The sequence below is a fragment of the Budorcas taxicolor genome, chromosome 1 (genome assembly GCF_023091745.1).
Source record: "Budorcas taxicolor isolate Tak-1 chromosome 1, Takin1.1, whole genome shotgun sequence".
NCBI classification, from domain to species: domain Eukaryota; kingdom Metazoa; phylum Chordata; class Mammalia; order Artiodactyla; family Bovidae; genus Budorcas; species Budorcas taxicolor.
The window spans coordinates 196,682,237-196,703,596 of NC_068910.1; the positions used below are offsets into that span (position 1 = coordinate 196,682,237).

At 37.0% G+C, this 21,360-nt stretch overlaps 1 protein-coding gene across 1 annotated transcript in view; it reads left to right on the top strand.

Moving 5' to 3' along the window:
* STAG1 (stromal antigen 1) overlaps positions 1–21,360 on the top strand; it is a 465,665-nt gene that overhangs the window by 232,298 nt on the left and 212,007 nt on the right. The window contains exon 6 of the mRNA XM_052642913.1: positions 21,031–21,107. Coding sequence (XP_052498873.1) covers positions 21,031–21,107 — 77 coding nt within the window. The remainder of the gene's footprint in view (positions 1–21,030; positions 21,108–21,360) is intronic.

The window sequence follows — 21,360 nt, forward strand, 5'->3', positions numbered from 1 at the left end:
CCATTTAGAGATGACAGGGGTTCCCTTTAAACAATACTATTTCACTCATGGCTCGATTTATTAGGATGGGAAAGAGTTCAGCCTTTTCTTCTCTCCATTTTAAAGTCCAGTCTTTGCTGTTCCACATTATGAAGGGTGAATTTTCTCTAGAGCTATTCTTTACTGTCACAGTTTTATTTCTGTTTATTTTTCTAAGAAAAAAAATCTTTAGTATTTTTTCTGCAATGGATAATTTTTACTTTTTTTGATTTCTCAAATTCCTGTAATAATATCCTGAAAAGTTTGGATCTTTCTCTATAGAAGTACATAGAGCCAAATTTTCATATAGTTTCAAAAGGTTCATAGATACTTAAGAATCCATGTGCTATGGATTAAGAAAGCCTGTCTGTCTTGAATTACGTTAGCAATATTAGTAATAGAGCCTCAGGTAGCAGACAGGCATTTTAAAAATGTTTATTTTCCTCGCTTTTCTTTAATTCTTGTCTGTATGAACAGCACTAGCACTGAAAATGAAGTTGTTATAATATTGTTGAAGGTTTGGTGAAAATAGTTTGAAATATTATAGCTCTGGGATATTGCTTTGCTTTGGCCCTGTGCTATACTAGCATGGCTCAAACAAGCTCCAAAATTTCAAATTGTAATATTTTATTAAATTATTTGTTCTTGATATGGATGAAATATATCGTATTCAGTTTTGAAAGACTTGGTACTCATCATATCTTATGCCGATGTGTGATTTTTCTTTTTGAGCATTTATTTTGATGTTTCCTTTACCTTCTCTATTTACAGAGGAAGATGTATATTAACTTTTTTTTATGTAACAGAATGTTACAAAGTACAGGCTGCCATCTAGAGACAGAGTGTCACTGGAGACATCACAACAAGTTTTATTTTTATGCAATTTTGAAAGGTTTATGTTTCTGAAACTACATATTTATTTATAATAACTTGTGAGTTAACTTTTTCCATATTTTCATATATTACTTAGACCAAATACATCCTAAGATTTTTATAATTAAGCTTGAAATGCTTAATAAAACGGAAGTAAAGTATCTCTCTCTCTCTACCTTTTCCCCGCTCCCTCCTCTTAAATCTTGAGAAAGACTTTTACCTAGGGTCACTGGAATCCTAGGTGTCTGTTACATTCTACGTTTTTGGTATGCAGATGTTCCTTTAGTGACTCCTCCGTAGCCTCAGGGAGAAGGCAATGGCACCCCACTCCAGTACTGTTGCCTGGAAAATCCCTTGGATGAAGGAGCCTGGTGGACTGCATACCATGGGGTCGCTAAGAGTTGGACACGACTGAGTGACTTCACTTTCACTTTTCACTTTTATGCACTGGAGAAGGAAATGGCAACCCACTCCAGTACTCTTGCCTGGAGAATCCCAGGGACGGGGGAGCCTGGTGGGCTGCAGTCTGTGGGGTCGCACAGAGTCGGACACGACTGAAGTGACTTAGCAGCATTAGCCTCAGCTTTATTTCCCCTCTTTTGACTCAAATTTTCTCTACTAAATTTAACCATGTTTATGTTCAGTGTTTCTCATTTTATTTAATTAATTTATTTTTGTCTGTGAACAGGCTTTGTTTCTGTGAACAGGCTTTCTCTAGGTGTGCGGAGTGGGGGCCACTTTTGGTTTGCAGTGTGTGGGCTGCTGCTTACAGTGTCTTCTCTTACTGTGCAGCACAGGCTTCAGTAGTTCTCCAGCCCTCGAGTGTGTGCCCAGTAGTTGCAGCACATGGGCTTAGTTGCCCTGAGACAATGGAATCATGCTGGACCAGGGATGGAACCTGTATCCCCTGCATTGGCAGGCAGATTCTTAACCACTGGACTCCCACAGTTCTTTCTCCATTTTATTTTGATTCATCATCTGCTGCATATTAGATAAAATAAAATGAGACAAAAAATAAAAGACAACCAAACCATCCTGTTACATACTTGGCTTCTCTGGTCCCTCATCAGATTAGATTTTATTTATTTAGACTCTGTAATCCACTCTGCAAAAAAAAAAACAGTCCTGAAAGTTTTTAAATACACAGACCAGTTACTTAGAAAACATTTACTGGTTGGAAGGCTGTCTGTTAAGTGCTCCCAGGCAATGTTAGTGTCCTACACCCATGAAATCCCAACTCCCAGGTTAATTTTGAGTGAGCTGTAATGTTACTATGTCATAAAAGCTACAAATGTTTTGTTATTTTTAGACAGATTGTTTTTCATTCTTCATTTCTACCTGCTTCTGTATCTTGATGGAATGATACAGAGAAGGCTAATGTTCCTGTCTGTCTGGTATCATAAAATAGTGCAGGGATAGAATTGAAAAGATTGAAGAAGATAAGATGAGATGTTCTTTAAGCCATGAATCCATACATACAAGAATAAGATAGTTTGCTGGTTCCTGCTTGACTTCTCTAAGAATGAATTCTTTATGGCCATAGCTTTTCCCTGTGACAGGTTCTAGGCTTTTGGGGCACAGATGTTTACTGCTGTTGTATTTGATCAGCTCCACTCTGGACGTGGAAGCTAAAGGTCTGGGTGATGGGAAAGTTGCTGGGATGACTTTCCACGATTCTGGAATAATAGAGGTGACTAATCTCATTCTCCAAAGAGCATTAACCTGGCAACATGCACAAGTAGGAATCTGGAGTCCAGTAGAAGTCAAGTAAGAAATTAGAGCTCTTAGCTTGCCTCTGAAATTGCAGAATAATCTATCCAAAATGAATGCTTAAAGTAAGAGAGTATACTAACTGAACATCTTACATCTTGCAGATACTGTGCTAAGTATTTTATGTTTATTGTCTCTTATAGTTCCCGTCCTTAGTTTAACAATTTTTTAAAGTTTGTTTAGTAGTCACAGGTTTTTGTTGAAATCTTTAGGGTTTTCTCTATGCATAAGATTATGTCATTTGCAAACAGTGATAGTGCTGCTGCTGCTACTGCTGCTTTTCCGATTGGATGCCTTTTGTTTGTGTGTTTATTTTTGATTAATTGTTCTGACTAGGATTTTCAGTACTATGTTAAGTAAAAATGACAATAGTGAGCCTTGTTGTCTTGTTCCTGATCTTAGAGAAAAGGCTTCAGCTGTGCACAATGAAGTATAATGGTAGCTGTAGGCTTGTCATGCATTTGTGCATGCTAAGTTGCTTCAGTCATGTCCAACTATGTGCGACCCTGTAGACTGTAGCCTGCCAGGCTCCTCTTTCCATGGGGATTCTCTAGGCAAAGATACTGGAGTGGGTTGCCATGCCCTACCCCAGAGGATCTTACCCACCCAGGGATGGAACGTGCCTCTCTTATATCTCCTGTATTGGCAGGCAGATTCTTTACCCCTAGTGCCACCTGGGAAGCCCATAGGCTTGTCATACATGGCCTATTCTGTGTTGCAGTAAGTTCCTCTATAACTGCTAAGTTGGGAATATTTATCATTTATGAATGTTTAATTTTGTATATATTTGTTTATTCATTCATTTATTTAGCTGTGCCAGGTCTTAATTGCAGCATGCAGGATCTTTGATTTTCCTTGTTGTTTGATGATTTTTACATCTGTGTTCATCAGGGATATTGGTCTGCAATTTTCTCTTTGTGGCATCTTTGTCTGATTTTAGTATGAGGATAATGCTGGTCTTGTAAAATGTGTTTGAAAGAGTTCCCTTCCCCTTGCCCCCAATTCTGGTGTTTGGAAGAGTGTCAGAAGGTTTGGCATTAATACGTTTTTGAATAGTTGATAGAATTCACCAATGAAGTACAAGGTTTTGGATTTTGTTTGTTGGGAGAGCTTTGATTACTTGTAACTCTTTAGTAATCTATCTATTCAGATTTTCTATTTTGTCTTGTTTGACTATTTAGATAGGTTGTTTCTAGGTATTTATCCATTTCTTCTAGGTTGTCCAGTTTGTTGGCATATCTTTGGTTATAGTAGTTTCTTATGATCCTTGGTGTTTCTGTAAGATCAGATAGAACACCTCTTTCATTTCTTTTTTTAAGTTTGAGTCCTCTGTCTTTTTTTCCCCTTTTGGTGAGTCTAGCCAAAACACTTCTCAGTATCATTTTTCAAAGATTCACCTCTTCATTTCGTTAATCTTGCTTACTCTCCTTTTAGTCTGTGTTTCATTACTGCCTCAATCTTTATTATTTCCTTCCATCTACTAACTTTTGGCTTCATTTCTTTCTACTCTTTCTAATTCATTTAGGTATAAAGTTAGATGGTTTTCTTGTTTCTTGAGATAAGCATTTATCTCAGTAAGCTTCCCACCTAAAACTGCTTTTGCTGTATCTCATAAAATTTGACATGTTGTATATCTATTTTCACTTGCCTCAAGGTATTTTTTAAAAATTTCTTTGACATTATTTATTTAATACCATATGTGGTTTAATCTCTGCATATTGTAAATTTTCCAGTTTTCTACATGTAACTAATTTCTACTTTATACCATTGTGGTCACAAAGTATGCTTAATATGATTTCAATCGTCTTAAGTTTTCTTGTAATTTTTATTTTACATTAGAGCATAGTTGTTAACAATGTTGTATTAGTTTCAGGTATACAGCAAAGTGATTAGGTTATATATATTGTTCATGTGTCTATACTTTCTCATTAAATGTATGTGTTAGCTGCTCAATCGTGTCTGACTCTTTGCGACTCCATGTTGCCCACCAGGCTCTTCTGTCCGTGGCATTTTCCAGGCAAGAATACTGCAGTGGGCTGCCATTTCCTTCTCCAGGGGTTATTCGTGATCCAGGGATTGAACCCAGGTCTCCCGCATTGCAGGCAGATTTTTACTGTCTGAACTCCCAGGGAAGCCCATACTTTTTCAAGTTCTTTCCCATGAGCAGTGTTCCCTGTGCTATGCAGTAGGTCTTTGTTAACTATCTTTTAAATATAGTGGTGTGTACATGTCAGTTCCAAACTCCCATTCTGTCCTTCTCCCACCCTTCCCTGCTGGGAACCAGAAGGTCATTCTCTTAAGTCTGTGAGTCTGTTTCTGTTTTTTAGATAAGTTCATTTGTATCCTATTTTTTTTAGATTCAACATACAATATTATTTGATATTTGTCTTTCTCTGTCTGACTTCGCTTATCTGATAATCTCCACATCTGTCCATGTTGTGGCAAATGGTACTATTTCATTCTTTATAATGACTGAATAATTTGTGTTTTGGTACCACATCTTCTTTATCTCTTCATCTGTCAATGGGCATTTAGGTTGTCTTATGTCTTGGCTATTGTTAACAACACTACTATGAATGTTGGCATGCCAGTATCCTTTCAAACCATGTTTTTCTCCAGATACATGCCCAGGATTGGAATTTCTGGATCGTATGGTAGGTCTTAAGGAACCAGGTCTTAAGGTAGGTCTTAAGGATCATATGGTAGTCTAGTTTCTTAAGGAACCTCCATACAGTTCTGCATAGTGGCTGTACCAATTTACCTTCCCACCAGCACTGTGGGAGGGTTCCCTTTTTTCCACACCCTCTCCAACATTCACTGTAGGTTTTTGAGGATGGCAGTTCTCACTGGTATGAGGTGATTTCTCACTGTAGTTTTCATTTGCATTTTGCTAGCAAGTAGAAATGTTGAGCGTTGCTTCATGTGCCTGTTGGTGACCTGTCTTTTTTGGAGAAAGAATTGCCAGTTTGGGTCTTCTGCCTATTTTTTGATTGGGTTCCTTGGTCTTTTTTTTTTTTTTTTTTTTTTTAATACTGAGCCACATGAACTGTTTTGTGAATTTCGGAGACTAACCCACTGTTAGTTGAATCCTGTGCAAATATTTTCTCCCATTCTGTGGCTTGACTTTCTGTTCTGTTTATGGTTTCCTTTGCTGTACAAAAGCTTTTGAGTTTAATTAGGTCCCATTTGTTTGTTTGTTTGTTTTCCATTTCTCTAGGAAATGGGTTGGAAAAGATACTGCTGTGATTTATGTCAGAGTGTTCTGCCTATGTTTTCCTCTAGTAGTTTTATACTATTTGGTCTTACATTTAGAGCTCTAATCTGTTTTGATTTTGTGTATGGTATTAGGGAACGTTGTAATTTTATTCTTTTACATGTAGCTTTACAATTTTCCCAGCTCTGCTTATTGAAGAGACTGTCTTCTCTCCACTGTATGTTCTTATCTGCTTTGTCATAGATTATGTGACCATAGGTGCATGAGTTTAGCCTTTCTATCCTGTTCCATTGATTTATATTTGTATTTTTGTGCCCATACCATACTGTTTTGATATTGACTTTAGCTTTATACTATAGCCTTGAGGTAGGGAGCCTGATTCCTCCAGGTCCGTTTTTGTTTTTTAAGATTGATTTGACTTCAGGATCTTTTGTGTCTTCATGCAAATTTAAGATTTTGTTGTTGTTGTTATATTAATAGTTCTGTGAAAAATGCCACTGGTAATTTGATAGGAATTGCATCAAATATCTAGATTGGCTTCGGTCATTTGGACAATATTGAGTCTTCCAGTCCAAGAACATTGTAAATCTTTCCCTTGTGTTTCTGTCGTTTTTAATTTCTGTCTTCAGTGTCTTATAGTTTTCTGTGTACAGGTCTTTTGTTTCCTTAAGGGAGTTTTTTCTAGATATTTTATTCTTTTGGATGTGACGATAAATGGTATTATTTATTTAAAATTTTTTGAAATCAAATTTTATTCCTTTATTGAAAATCATATTTATTTTGGTCTGTGCTTGGTGTTCGTTGCAATGTGTGGGTTTTCTCTAGTTGCAGTGAGTGGAGGCTATTCTTACAGTGTACAGCCTTCCCTCTGTGGTGGCTTCTTGTTGGAGAGCATTGGTTCTAGGTGCATAGGCTTCTGCGGCTGCAGTGGAAAGGTTCAGTAGTTGTGGCACACAGGCCCTAGAGTGGACAGGCTTCAGTAGTTGCTGTGCATGGGTTTCAGTAATTGCTGTGCACAGTCATAGTAGTTGTACCTTGCAGAATCAAGAGCCTAGACTCAGTAGTTGTGGTGCATGAACTTAGTTGCCCTCAGCACGTGGGGTCTTCCTGGACCAGAGATCGAACCCATGTTCCCTGCATTGGCCCATAGACTCCCAACCACTGGACCACCAGAGTAGTCTGGGATTGTTTCTTTATCTTTTGTTGTTAGCATATGGAAATGCAACGAATTTCTGTGCATTTATTTTATGCTACAGCTTTACCAAATTCATTGATGAACTCTAGTAGATTTCTGGTAGCATCTTTAGAATTTTCTATGTACAGTAAGTATCATTTCATTTGCAAACTTTTTTTAAATTTGTTTACTCATCTATTTATTTTTGGCTGCATTGGATCTTCACTGCATCCCGCAGGCTTTCTGTAGTTGGGATGAGCAGGTACTCTTCCACTTGTGGTGCACGGGCTTTTCATTGTGGTAGCTTCTCTAGTTGGGGTGCACAGGCTCTAGAACATGCAGGCTTCAGTAGTTGTGCTACTTGGGCCCAGGACTTGTGGCGCATGGGCTTAGTTGTCCCACGGCACGGGTTGTCCTTGAACCAGAGATCAAACCCTTGTTCCCTGCCTTGGCAGGTGAATTCTTAACCACTGGACCACCAGGGAAGTTCAGACAGAGTTTTAAGTCTTCTTTTCCAATCTGGATTCTGTTTATTTATTTTTTTCTTCTCTGATTGCCCTGGCTAGGACTGCCAAAACTATCCTGAATTAAAATTGGGAGAGTGGACATCTGTTTGCATTTCTGATCTTATATGAAATGCTCTTAGATTTTCGCCATTTAGTATGACGTTAGCTGTTGGTTTATCATAGAAGGCCTTTATTATATTGATATATGATCCCTCTGTGCCCATTTTATAGAGAGGTTTTTTTTTTTTTAAGTATAAATGGGTGTTGAAGTTTGTCAAAAGCTTTTTTTGAATCTTTTGAGATAATCATGTGCTTTTTATTCAGTTTGTTGATATGGTGTATCCCATTGATTTGTGGAGATAGTGAAAAATCTTTGCATTCCTAAGGTAAATTCCAGTTGATCGTTAGTGTATGATCCTTTTAATGTGGCATTTGTTGGATTTGGATTGCTAGCATTTTGTTGATGATTTTTGAGTCTACACTCATCACTGATACTGGCCTGTGGTTTTCTTTTTGTGTGTGTGTGATATCTTTGTAATGTTTGGTATCAGGGTGATCATGGCCTCATAGAATGGTTTTGGCGTATTCCTTCCTCTGCAGTTTTTTTTAAAGAATCATTTCAGAAGGATAGGTGTTAACTGTTCTCTAAGTGTTTGATAAACTTTTCTTGTGAAGCTTCATGTCTTGGACTTTGGTTTCTTGGGAATTTTTAAAATTACAGTTTCAGTTTCAGTGCTTGTGATTGCTTAGTTCATATTTTCTATTTCTTCCTGATTCAGTCTTGGGAGACAGTATATATGTTTTTAGAATTTGACCATTTCTGTCATTTTGTCCATTTTATTGGCATATAGTTGCTTATAGTAGTCTCTTATAATCCTTTGTATTTCTGCAGTGTATATTGTAGCTTCTACTTTTACATTTGCAATTTTATTGACTTGATCCCTCTTTTTTTGATGAGTTTGCTAAAGTTTCATCGATTTTTTTAAAAAATGTTTTTAGGAAGCAGCTTTTAGTTTTATTGATATTTTCTATTGTTTTCATTTCTGTTTCATTTATTCTGCTCTGATCTTTATGATTTCTTTCCTTCTACTAACAAGTTTTTTTCTTTTTTCCTTTCTCTAGTTGCTTTAGGTGTAACATTAGGATGTTTATTTGTGGTTTTTCTTATTTCTTGTGGTAAGTTTGTTTCCCCTCTTAGAAAAGCTTTTATGGTACCCTGTAGGTTTTAGATATTTGTGTTTTCATTATCATTGTCTCTAGATATTTTTAAATTTCTTCTTTGATTTTTTGCAGCTTCATGATTTCTATGCTGTGCTCAGTTGCTCAGTCATGTCCAACTCTTTTCGACCCCATGAATGGAAACCCAATAGGCTACTCTGCCCAGGATATTTTCCAGGCAAGAATACTAGAGTGGTTTGCCATTTCTTACTTCAGGGAATCTTCCTGACGTCGGGATTGAACCCATGTCTCTTGTGTTTCCTTCATTGGCAGGCGGATTCTTTATCACTAGCTCCACCTAGGATCCATGTTTAGTAGCATATTTTGCCTCCACATGTTTGTGTTTTTTATAGTTTTTCGTTATCCTTGATTTCTAATCTCATGAGCATTGTGGTCAGAAAAGATACTGGATATGATTTCAGTTTTCTTAAATTTACCAAGGTAGATTTGTTTTGTGGCCCAGAATGTGATCAGTCCTAGAAAATATTCCATGAGCACTTGAAAGGAATGTCTTTCTGTGGCTTTTGTATGGTATGCTTCATAAATATCAGTGAAGACAATCTGGTCTAATGTGTCATTTAAGGCCTGTGTTTCTTTATTGATCTTCTGTCTGGATGATCTGTGCATTGATGAAAGTGGGGTCTTAACCCACTGTTATTGAGGTAATGCCAGTTTTTCCTTTTATGGCTCTTAATATTTGTATTATATGCTGGCATGTTCCTATGCTGGGTGCATATATATTTGTAGTTGTAACGTATTCTTCTTTAATTTATCCCTTGATCATTACATAGTGTTTGTCTCTTGTAATAGTCTTTATTTTAAATTGTACTTTGTCTGATATGAGTGTTGCTATTCCAGCTTTCTTTTGATTTCCATTTGCATGAAATACTTTTTTTCCATCCCTCACTTTCAGACTATATATGTCCCTAGATTTGAAGTGTGTCTTTTGCAGACAGTATATGTACAAGTTTTGATTTTGTATCTATTCATCCAGTCTATGTCTTTTGGTTGAAGCACTTAATCCATTTACATTTAAGGTAGTTATCTCAGTGTATATTAGTATTGCCATTTTGTTGATTGTTTTGGATTTGTTTTTGTAGGTCTTTTTTCCTTCCCTTCCTGTTTTCCTATTTTGTTCTCTTCTTTTCTGATTTGGTGGTTAACTTCAGTGTTGTATTTGGATTTCTATGTGTGTGTGTGTTTATCTATTATAGAGTTTCTATTTGTGGTTATTGTGATTGTTTGTTTTAGGTTGTTCTTATGTGTAGCATTTTTAAATTTTTTATTTAATTTTTCATAGCATTCTTTCTGTTTTACGTTTTGATTTTTTTTGACCATGAGACGTGTATGATCTTAGCTCCTTGATTGGAGATCCAACATGCATCCCATGCATTGGAAGGCAGAGTCCTAATTTCTGGACTTCTGGGGGAAGACCCAAAGGATGGAGTGGGGGATATTTTAGTTTTGGCCCTGCTGCTCAACATGTGGGGATCCTAGCTCCGTGACCAGGGATCAAATTTGTGTACCCTTCTTTGGGATCCACAGGGAAGTTTCTGTGGAGTTTTGATATAGCAGTCTATAACAAGAATATTCGAAGTTGCTGCCTTTTAAATTCAGTTGCCTTTTCTGATATTCTGCATTTGTTGCTCTCCTCTTCTCACAGTTGCTGGTTTTGATATCCTAAGTGTATGCAGATGAATTCCTACCTTTATTTCATATTTGGCTTTACCAGTGAATTTTTCCATTCATAGTAGTGGTCTTGTTTCTAGTAGTGGTCTTTTATTTTTCACTAAGGAAAGTTCCCATAGCTTTTGTTGCAAAGGTGGTTTCATGATACTGAATTCTCTTAGTTTTTGGTTGTGTGTAAAGGTTTTTATTTTTATTTTTTGTTGAATCTGAATGAGAGCCTTGCAAGACAGGAAATTCTTGGTTGTAGGTTTTACCCATTCATCACTTTAAATATATCATTCCACTCCCTTTTTGCCTGCAGAGTTTCTGCTGAGAAATCAGCTGATACCCTTACAGGAGGAATATCACTTATATGTTACTTCTTGCTTTTCTTATGTTTTTTAAAAAATATTTTTTCTGTCTTTAATTTTTGTCTGTTTGATGACTGTGTCTCAGTGTATTCCTTTTTGGGTTTAACCTGCCTGGAACTTGCTGCACTTCCTGAACTCAGATGACTGTTTCTGTTCCCATGTTAAGGAAGTTTTCTTGTATCTCTTCAAATATTCTCTTAGGTCCTCATTCTCTCTTCATCTGGGACTCCTGTAATGCAAATTAGTGCATTTAATGTTGTCACAGAGCTTCTGGGGCTGTTTTCATTGTTTTTTTTTAATTTATTCTGTTCTGCAGATGTGATTTCCACCATTCTTTTCTTGCAGCTTATTTATCTGTTCTTCTTACTCAGTTATTCTGCTATTGATTTCTTCTGTTGTCTTTTTTATTTCAGTTATAGTATTGTTCCTCTCTTTTTGTTCTGTAGTTTTATTAGGTCTTTGTTAAACATTTCTTGCATTTTCTTAATCTTTGCCTCCGTTCCCCCCCCCCGCCCCCCCCCCCCCCCCCTGAAATCTTGCATCTTCTTCACTCTCTTTACTCTGTATTCTTTCTCCGGTAGATTGCCTATTTGGACTTCACTTCATTACTTTTCTGAGGTTTTGTCGTGTTCTTCATCGGCAGTATATTCCTCTACCACCTCGTTTTGTCTAATTTTCTTTGATTATAGTTTCTGTTTCACAGGCTACAAAGTTGTAGTTTCTTTCCCCTTCTTTTTTCTGCCTTTCTGCTGGATGAGGCTGTCTGACAGGCTTGTGCAGGCTTCTTTGTGGGAAAGTTTATTCCTGCTCTCACTGGAATGGAGTTGGGTCTTGTTCTTCTAATGGACAGCACTGTGCTCAGGAAGACCTAAGCAGCCTGTCTTTTGCTGGATGCGGCTCTGATGGTTGTATGGCCTGAGGCCTTCCAGCACTGGAGCCTACAGGCTGTTGGGTTAGGTTAGGTCTTGGGGAGGAAATGATGGTTTCCAGGAGGGCTCATATGAGTGAATATTTGCCAAAACTGCCACTGTGTTTATCCCTGCAGTCAGCAACAGCCACCCTCCCCCCACCACCCCCACCATGCCACCTCTGCAGAAGACCATCCAGTTCTAAAAAGTAGGTCCAGCCCAGACTCTTATGTGGTCACTGGTATTTTTTTCCTATGTGCTGTTGTATGCATAAATATTTTCAGGTGTTGTTTTTTTGTTGGATGATCCCTTTACCATTATTTTACACATTAAATTTTTTTTTAAATTATATTGTCTCCTTATTATATTGTCTACTTAATTGTCTTCTATTAAGTCTGTTTTGTGTGATGTGTAAATATCTATCCCAGCTTTATTTTAGTTTTTATTTACATGGTATAGTGTTCCTGTACATTTACTTCAGTCTTTGTGTCTTTACCTGTAGTGTGTCTTTGTTGGCAGCCCATAGAAGGAACTTGGTTTTTATTTACTCAACTACTCCATGTCTTTTGGTTGGAGAATTTAGTCTACTTACATTGAAAGTAGTTGCTGATAGATTTTTGCTTATTGCCTTTTTCTTGTTTCCTAGCTGCTCTTGTAGTTGCTCTCTGTTTCTTCCTTCTTCTCTGCCTCTCCTTTGTAGTTTGATAACTTTATCTAGTGGTAGGTGTATATTTCTTTATTTTCTATGTATTTATAGTATAGGTTTTTGCTTTGGATTACCATGAGATTTATAATAGCATTTTAAGTTGATGATAACTTACATTTCATCCAATTTTAAGGCTCAACATGACTACTCTGTTCCCACACTCCATGTTTTATATTTTTGATGTTATATTTAACATTTTGAAAAACTTATATATTTCTTAATTATTTACATGCAAGTCATTAATCCACTACTTTACTGTATATTTGCTTTTCAGTTAGATTTACTATTGCATATGTGTTCTGATAACTAAGTAGTGCTGTTTCCTTTCATCTTAAAGGTGTCCGTTAAACATTTCTTGTAGACTGGTTTAATGGTATAGATTCCTTTAGCTTTTGCTTGCCTGGAAAACTCCCTCAACTTCAATTCTGAATGAGAACTCTTCCAGGTGGAGTTTGCTTGGTTAGAGGTTTCTTTTCTTTTTTTTTTCCTACCACTTTGAATATATCATGCATTCCCTTCTGGCCTGTAGAATTTTTACTGAAAAGTGTGTTCAAAGTCTCATGGGAGGTCTTTGTGTATAGCCAGTTGCTTTTCTCCTGTTGTTTTTAGCATTATCTTTTTGTCTTTTTTTCATTTTATAATGTGCCTTCCTTTGAGCCATTTTCAATTCATCTTATTTGGTATTCTCTGGGCTTCTAGAACTTGAATGTCTGATTTTTGCTCCTTTCTTGCCTTCTTCTCCTGGGAGACCTAAAATGTGAATGTTAGCATATGTGGTACCATCCCATAATCAAGATTGCTGGGTGAAATATCAATAACCTCAGATATGCAGCTGACACCATCCTTATGGCAGAAAGTGAAGAAGAACTAAGAGCCTCTTGATGGAAGTGAAAGGGGAGAGTGAAAAAGTTGGCTTAAAGCTCAGCATTCAGAAAACTAAGATCATGGCATCTGGTCCCATCACTTCATGGGAAATAGGTGGGGAAATAGTGGCTAACTTTATTCTTCTGGGCTCTAGAATCACTGCAGATCGTGATTGCAGCCATGAAATTAAAAGACACTTACTCTTTGGAAGGAAAGTTATGACCAACCTAGACAGCATATTAAAAAGCAGAGACATTACTTTGCCAACTAAGGTCCATCTAGTAAATGCTATGGTTTTTCCAGTAGTCATCTATGGATGTGAGAGTTGGACTATATAAAGAAAGCTGATCCCTAAAGAATTGATGCTTTGAACTGTGGTGTTGGAGAAGACTCTTGAGAGTCCCTTGGACTGCAAGGAGATCCAACCAGTCCTTTCTAAAGGAGATCAGTCCTGGGTGTTCATTGGAAAGACTGATGTTGAAGCTGAAACTCCAATACTTTGGCCCCTGATGCAAAGAGCTGATTCATTTGAAAAGACCTTGATGCTGGGAAGGATTGAGGGCAAGAGGAGAAGGGGACGACACAGGATGAGATGGTTGGATGGCATCACCAACTCAATGGACATGGTTTGGGTGGACTCCGGGAATTCTAGAAGCCAGGCCATCAGCTAACAGCTTTTAAAAATATGTAGATATAATATATGCAGTCCTTAAAGGCTGTAAGCATAAGACCCACTGGTTACCAGAGCCAGGCAATCTGAAAGTATATCTTGCAGAGCAATCACAAAAATCAGGGCTTCAGATGAGTAGAAGATAACAGTGAATTGAAACAAGGCCAAAGAGAGCATCAAAATGACATCCACAGTCTGTATTCCTTGAGAGCTGCTCCATATATGCTGCTACATGTGTGTCAAACCTGAAGCCTTTTTGTCCATCTAAAGGTCCAAGAGAAGTAAAGTAGCCTCTTTCATATACTGGAAATGTCTTTCAGGCAGCTATTTGTGCAGTGGTCTATGCATGTTAATCTGCCCCGAATCATCTCTCTAATTGCCACAGTCCATCGCCCAGGTAACCCAGCCCCTTCTATCAGAACAAGGTGATCAGGTAGCCATAGTTCCATTTGTAAAATCTCAGGTGTTAAACACAAAAAACCAGGGCACCAGATACATGTACAAGTTCCTACCAGTAGACTCTGGTGCTCTGGAACACTTCAGAGAGTGAGGTGAATATAGTGCCCACTCTCTGAAATCATTGAAAAAGGAAAGCTCAGTTCAGTTCAGTTCAGTTCAGTCACTCAGTCGTGTCCGACTCTTTGCGACCCCATGAATCGCAGCACGCCAGGCCTCCTTGTCCATCACCATCTCCCGGAGTTCGCTCAGACTCACATCCATCAAGTCCGTGATACCATCCAGCCATCTCATCCTCGGTCGTCCCCTTCTACTCCTGCCCCCAATCCCTCCCAGCATCAGAGTCTTTTCCAGTGAGTCAACTCTTCGCATGAGGTGGCCAAAGTACTGGAGCTTCACCTTTAGCATCATTCTTTCCAAAGAAATCCCAGTGCTGATCTCCTTCAGAATGGACTGGATGGATCTCCTTGCAGTCCAAGGGACTCTCAAGAGTCTTCTCCAACACCACAGTTCAGAAGCATCAATTCTTCGGTGCTCAGCCTTCTTCACAGTCCAACTCTCACATCCAACATGACCACTGGAAAAACCATAGCCTTGACTAGACGGACCTTAGTTGGCAAAGTAATGTGTCTACTTTTGAATATACTATCTAGGTTGGTCATAACTTTTCTTCCAAGGAGTAAGTGTCTTTTAATTTCATGGCAGCGGTCACTATCTGCAGTGATTTTGGAGGCCAAAAAAATAAAGTCTGACACTGTTTCCACTGTTTCCCCATCTATTTCCCATGAAGTGATGGGACCAGATGCCACCATCTTCATTTTCTGAATGTTGACCTTTAACCCAACTTTTTCGCTCTCCTCTTTCACTTTCATCAAGAGGCTTTTTAGCTCCTCTTCACTTTCTGCCATAAGGGTGGTGTCATCTGCATATCTGAGGTTATTGAGATTTCTCCCAGCAATCTTGATTCCAGCTTGTGCTTCTTCTAGTCAAGCGTTTCTCATGATGTACTCTGCATAGAAGTTAAATAAGCAGGGTGACAATATACAGCCTTGACGTACTCCTTTTCCTATTTGGAACCAGTCTGTTGTTGCATGTCCAGTTCTAACTGTTGCTTCCTGACCTGCATACAGATTTCTCAAGAGGCAGGTCAGGTGCTCTGGTATTCCCATCTCTTTCAGAATTTTCCACAGTTTATTGAGAAATCATTGAAAAAGGAAAGCTCAGTCCCTAGATATTGTTTAAAGAGAACCCTGCCCCTCCGGTCACAATCGTAATGACTAACTAATAGGTCTCTTTCACAGAAAGATTGAATTCTTGGATCTGTTGCCTCTTCCTATTACCTGGAAGTGGTAGCTGATTTCGAACTCTTTTTTCATTGGTTAAGGTGTTGCGAGATCTACAATTTTAAGTCCCACTGGCCTCTAAAGTCCAGTGAAACCAAGGTGTCCACCTGGCAGCAATCACAAAAATCAGGGCACCAGACGGATAGGAGCTCCATTATGATGACACTGATTATTACAGTTCCACATGATCAGGAATGCAACTCCCTGACCTCCAGAGCCAGGTGATCAAGAATTATATTGTCGGCAGGAGCCGCAAATATTAGGACATCAGGCACACATAGGCCCCCTATTGGTGCTCCAGAGCATGGCAAAGGAAAAGTATAAAAATGGTGCCCGCTACTCTGTCCCCAGAGTAGTCCAGCAGGCTCCTAGATGTGCATGTGTTAAATTAGGTGCCTGCCTCTTAGGCCATGGTTTTAATATAAGCACGTGATCCTTATTCGCTTTAAGTTTTAGTTCCCTTAACCTACCTGAGCTGAGCCTTGGGTGGAAGAGTTCAAGTTGTGCAGGCCGTTTTAGAACTTTCTACTAGATTGATGCTGTTTTATGGGTCTCAAGATGTGATCCTTGTTGATTTTCAAAAGTAGATTTTTGGGGGATGGGGCTCATCTCTCAAGTGCATATCTTAAAATTTGTCATACCTAATGTGCAGTTTGAGCCCTTCACTCCTCAGGAGAAGCTCTGGTTTTGAGTTCCCTCCAAGTTGTAGTTCACTGCGGTGTAGATTGGCTTTATCTTGTGCCATTTGATGATATTTTGTGCCAGCCTGTCTTGCTGCTTTGATGTGATTTTCTTCTCATTTGCCGGATATATAATCATCATTCAGCCCATTCAGCCAACCTTTACGTGTTTTTTAAGAGGAAGTCTTTGCATATGTAATTGTTGACTGTTTCCATGGGAGAAGGTGAGTTCAGGATCTTCCTATGTTGCCACCTTGAACGAGAACCTATACCTCTCTTCTTCATGTATGAATATATCCTACAGATCTTTTTATATCAGTCATAGATAACTTTGTTTTTTATATCCATGGCTTCCATTGACTTTAAGAGCCATTTAATAGTAGTGGTTTCCATGGATCTGTTGCCAGTCTGCCTACATATAGGCCATGGATCTGCTGCTGGAAAAGCCCTTTACAAGTTGCTAAATCTCTTAAGTGTCTCAAGTTTCTCATCTGTACATGGGAGAAAAATTGTATTCTGAATAAAGTTGTTGTGAAGTTTAAGCACTTATTAGTACAAGGCCTAGTTGGTAGTGAGCAGCCAAATGTTGCCTTCCATCATTGTCATTATCATCACCATTTTTACTTAATCAGATTCTTATTTATGGGGAAATGGGGTGTTTACCTTTTTTATTGTTGCAAACTATGCTTCAGGGCATAACCTTGTGTATTCATTATTTTTCACACATGTGATTTTATGAATACTTTGCAACAAGTACAATATCAAGGCAAAAAGGAATATAAATTTTTAATTTTTGTAGACATTTGCCAAGTCACATCCCACAGGGATTGTATCAATTTCTGCTGTCATCAGTGTTTGACATAGTTTAAATGATCAAGAATTTGCAGGTAGATTTCTGATGTTACTTCTCTTTCTAAAATTATTCATAGTTTAAAATGACAATTTTTAAAGTTCTTCCTTTTTCTTTATTAAAACTGCAATCCTGTCTGGAGAGCCTGCTGAAACAACCTTTCATAAAATATGTATATTGGTGGCTTATTCTTTTAAGATTCTCATAGGTAACTTGTTAGTATTTAAGTGCTTGAAAGATGGTCTTTACTCTTTTTTATTCTATATTTTCGTATAGTTTTGTTTCCATAAATCTGAATTATTTCAGATTTATTTACCTTTACTCTCCATAATCTTAGGATAATCTATTAGAAATATTCATATTTAAGAATGAAGACTCCAAAAATGAACTGAGGTTAGCTTTTTAATGTATTCTGAAAATTAGTCTTGAATTAGGGCAATATTCTTTATTATTATTATCAAAGAAAACTTAATAGGACAGAGGAACTTACGATGTCAGAAAGTTTTAAGGCTCATGGAGAAATAGAAAGATCAGTAAATAGTGGTCCCTGCTATACTTTTTTCTATTGGGTGAGCTAGATTGGGGCCGTTTCCAGGCTAGAAAATTTTAAAATGGACAAAGAAGAATGCTTGAATAGAGCTTTAGAAAATACCTGTATTTATTCACGTTAAATGCCTAAAAGTAAGTGAAAGAAATCAAGACAAATCAACAGAAAATATAGTACAGATGTAGAATGCTATAGGAACCAATGAAATAAACAAATGCTTTAAATAGAATAGATAGATTATTACTAAGATTGTTTGATGTAGCAGTTCAGAGATCACTGGTGTGAGGAAGCGGTTTCAGTAGAATTGTGGGACTCAGTTGGAGAAGAATGGACAGGAGAAAAATAAGTAAATAAGGTAATCTTTGGCACAGTCATTATGGCAGCAAAAGGAATTTCTTTCTTAAAAAGTATCAATGCAAGGCTTCTGTTCATTTTAAAAAGTGTGACTTTTAAACATCTGATTTTATTTTGTTAGTAATTGATTTTGTATATTATAGTCATCTTTAAAGTTTTTTATATTTCTTTTAATAATGGTTGTTGTTTTGTTGCCTTTCCCTTCACTGCATTAAATTGATGCCATGAAATAGTCCTCCCTTTATGAACTACAATAGCTATTTTATTGAAAGTATATTTAAAACTCCACTCTATGTGAAAACTGCCTTGTCAATTATGGAAATTGAGTAGTTGAGCATTATTTACATCGGAAATATTTTAACGGTTATATGTGCAACTCATTACTGAACAATTAGGGTTAGCTTTGTCCTTTTTCTTGAATTTTTAAAGAATCAACTTTACCAGGATCTAATTTCCATGCATTAAAAGTCACCAGAGTATATAGATAGGTAGCTTTTGACAAATGCATACAGCCATAATGATGACAACTCTATTCAAGATCTAAAATATTTCCATCCCCCTAAGAAGAACAGTTCTTGTCATGTTTAATAATTTTAACATCTGATTTTATTTCTTTTGCTTTAATAAGTACAGATGAATGTAATTTTACTTATCAAATGTTGTTGTTGAGTCTCTAAGTCAAATCTGACTCTTCGTGACCCCATGAACTGTAGTACACCAGACTTCTCTGTTCTTCACTACCTCCCTGAGTTTGCCCAGATTCAAGTCCATTGAGTTGGTGATGCCATCCAGCCATCTCATCCTCTGTTGCTCCCTTCTCTTCCTGCTCTCAATCTTTCCCAGCATCATGGTCTTTTCCAGTGAGTGATCTCTTCGCATCAGGTGGCCAAAATACTAAGGCTTTAGCTTCAGCATCAGTCCTTCTACTTATCAAGAGTACCATGAATTAACTCCTGAAATGACTTACTTTTTATCTATCAAATCTATTTCAGATTGATGCAATATTTTATGACCTATGCAGGTTTAAATGTAAACAATTTTATTTAATTGAGTGATTTTTGAGACTATCTAAGAGAAAGTTATTTTTATTTGAGCTCACTTATCAGTTAAGCATATTTCTTGTTTATTTAATTTTTTAAAATCCTCTGAAAATATAGGCTGTTCTATAGTACATAAACAGCCTATTTTCAACACTGTTGAATACTCTGTGCATTACTGTTTTTCTCATAAAATTTTAAATCACAGTCAAAATTTTCTCTTTTTTTTGAAATTGCATATTTCCAAAAACTGTTTGAATAAGAACTTTTAAGGGGAAGAACTATTTAAAAACATTTTTCCTTTTCATTCTCCTTCCAACCTATCATTTCTACAGTTGAATATTTGGAATACCTATTGAAAATTAATGAGAGCTATGTATCAATAAATGAAATGTGCTGTAAAATGGTTCTGATTTAAAGATAGGGCAAACATAATTTTTTTCATTTTAAGATTAGTAAAAATTAAGTTGAATAAGAGCTAAATATGCCACTGTAGTTTTTTAAGGACTCTGATTCTAGATCATACTTTGACTTTAATGGCTATTCATTGCTCCATGTTCTTTCATACAGTATGACTCAGAGACTCTTCCAGCCTCCATTCGTAATTGTGACTTCAGATAGAGCTGATATTAATCACTTGCAAGGAGCCTGTCAGAAGTTATAAATTAATTATTTTCCTACTGTTTATTGAGTATTATTCTTGTGATTTTTAACTTGAATATTTTACATTTATGCAGTTGAAACTGAACCTCATTTAATTATTGAGCTTCCCCGGTGGCTCAGTGGTAAAGAATCCGCCTGCCAATGCAGGAGACTCTGTTTGATCCCTGGGTCAGGAAGATCTCCTGCATCAGAAGATGACAACCAACCCCGGTATTCTTGCCTGAGAAATCCCATGGACAGAGAAGCCTGGTGGGCTACAGTCCATGGGGTCACAAGAGTCAGACACAGCTTAGCGTCCAACACATTTATCCAATTAAAACAGAACCTCCTTTAATTATTATATCAGAATTCTTTGTATCTAAGTTGATTTTGAACCTTGTTTCAGTTTTCTTTAAATTCTGTTATTTTAAACATAGATTTTTCAGTGTAAACCACTCATTCTTATAAGAGTGATAATATTAACATAGCCATATTTGAGATAAAAGTAAAGTAAGGTAGAAGTATGAAGGAATGAAATGAAAAGGGGGTTATGGCTTTTTCCTTTGTTTGATCCTTATGTAGAAGTTCCTGGAATCTTCAAAGAAAACGGATTTGACTGAAAGTATTGTTAAATTAAGGAACACTTAGTTTTAAATAAAAGGAGAACATTCTGATGATTAAAAAAAAACACAGAAGGTGCCTTGAAGGGAGATAACATTCTCTATACTTGGATGGTTTTTGGACTAAGGTAGCCACCTGGGATCTTGACCCAGGGATCGAACCCAGGTCTCCTGCTTTGCGGGCCAACTCTTCATCATCTGTCACCAGGGAAGCCTCATATATCTGGTTATCGTAAGCCATCTTTAGGGCCCTCTGTACTATGTAAATTCATTGTTTTATTTCTTTGTCTTTTCCTTCTTTAATACTTCTCTCAACATTTTTCATTAGACTTACCTAATGCATAGGTTATTCAGGTGTTTTTCTTTTTTAACGTTTAAAGAATTTTTAAATTCTTAAACAAGGGATTCCTTTAAAATAGAAGTTTGCAGAAGAAAGAAAAACCCAATCACTTTCATATAAAACTTTTCAAATAGTAGTCAAGTTACATGTAACTTTTAGCATGGAGAGGAAAAATTAACTATAGAATCTGTTGTTCCACAGGTACTGTGAGAATAGAGATGTTTCGAAATATGCAGAATGCAGAAATCATCAGAAAAATGACTGAAGAATTTGATGAGGTATAGCATTTCACTGTTTATATAAATTGCCTGCTTGTACTTGTAAATGGTGAATATGTTGATTATTTTAAGTTTTGTTTTGACTTTGTACTTAAGAGAATTTATACTATTTTCTCATTTATGTGATAATCCATGCTGTTATTTCCAAAATGAATCATCTTTGGAAATTTTATTACATTGCATGGAGATAGTAGCACTGAATAATGACTGATGGCTGATAATGATTGGAAAATTAATGGTATGAGGTATGAGT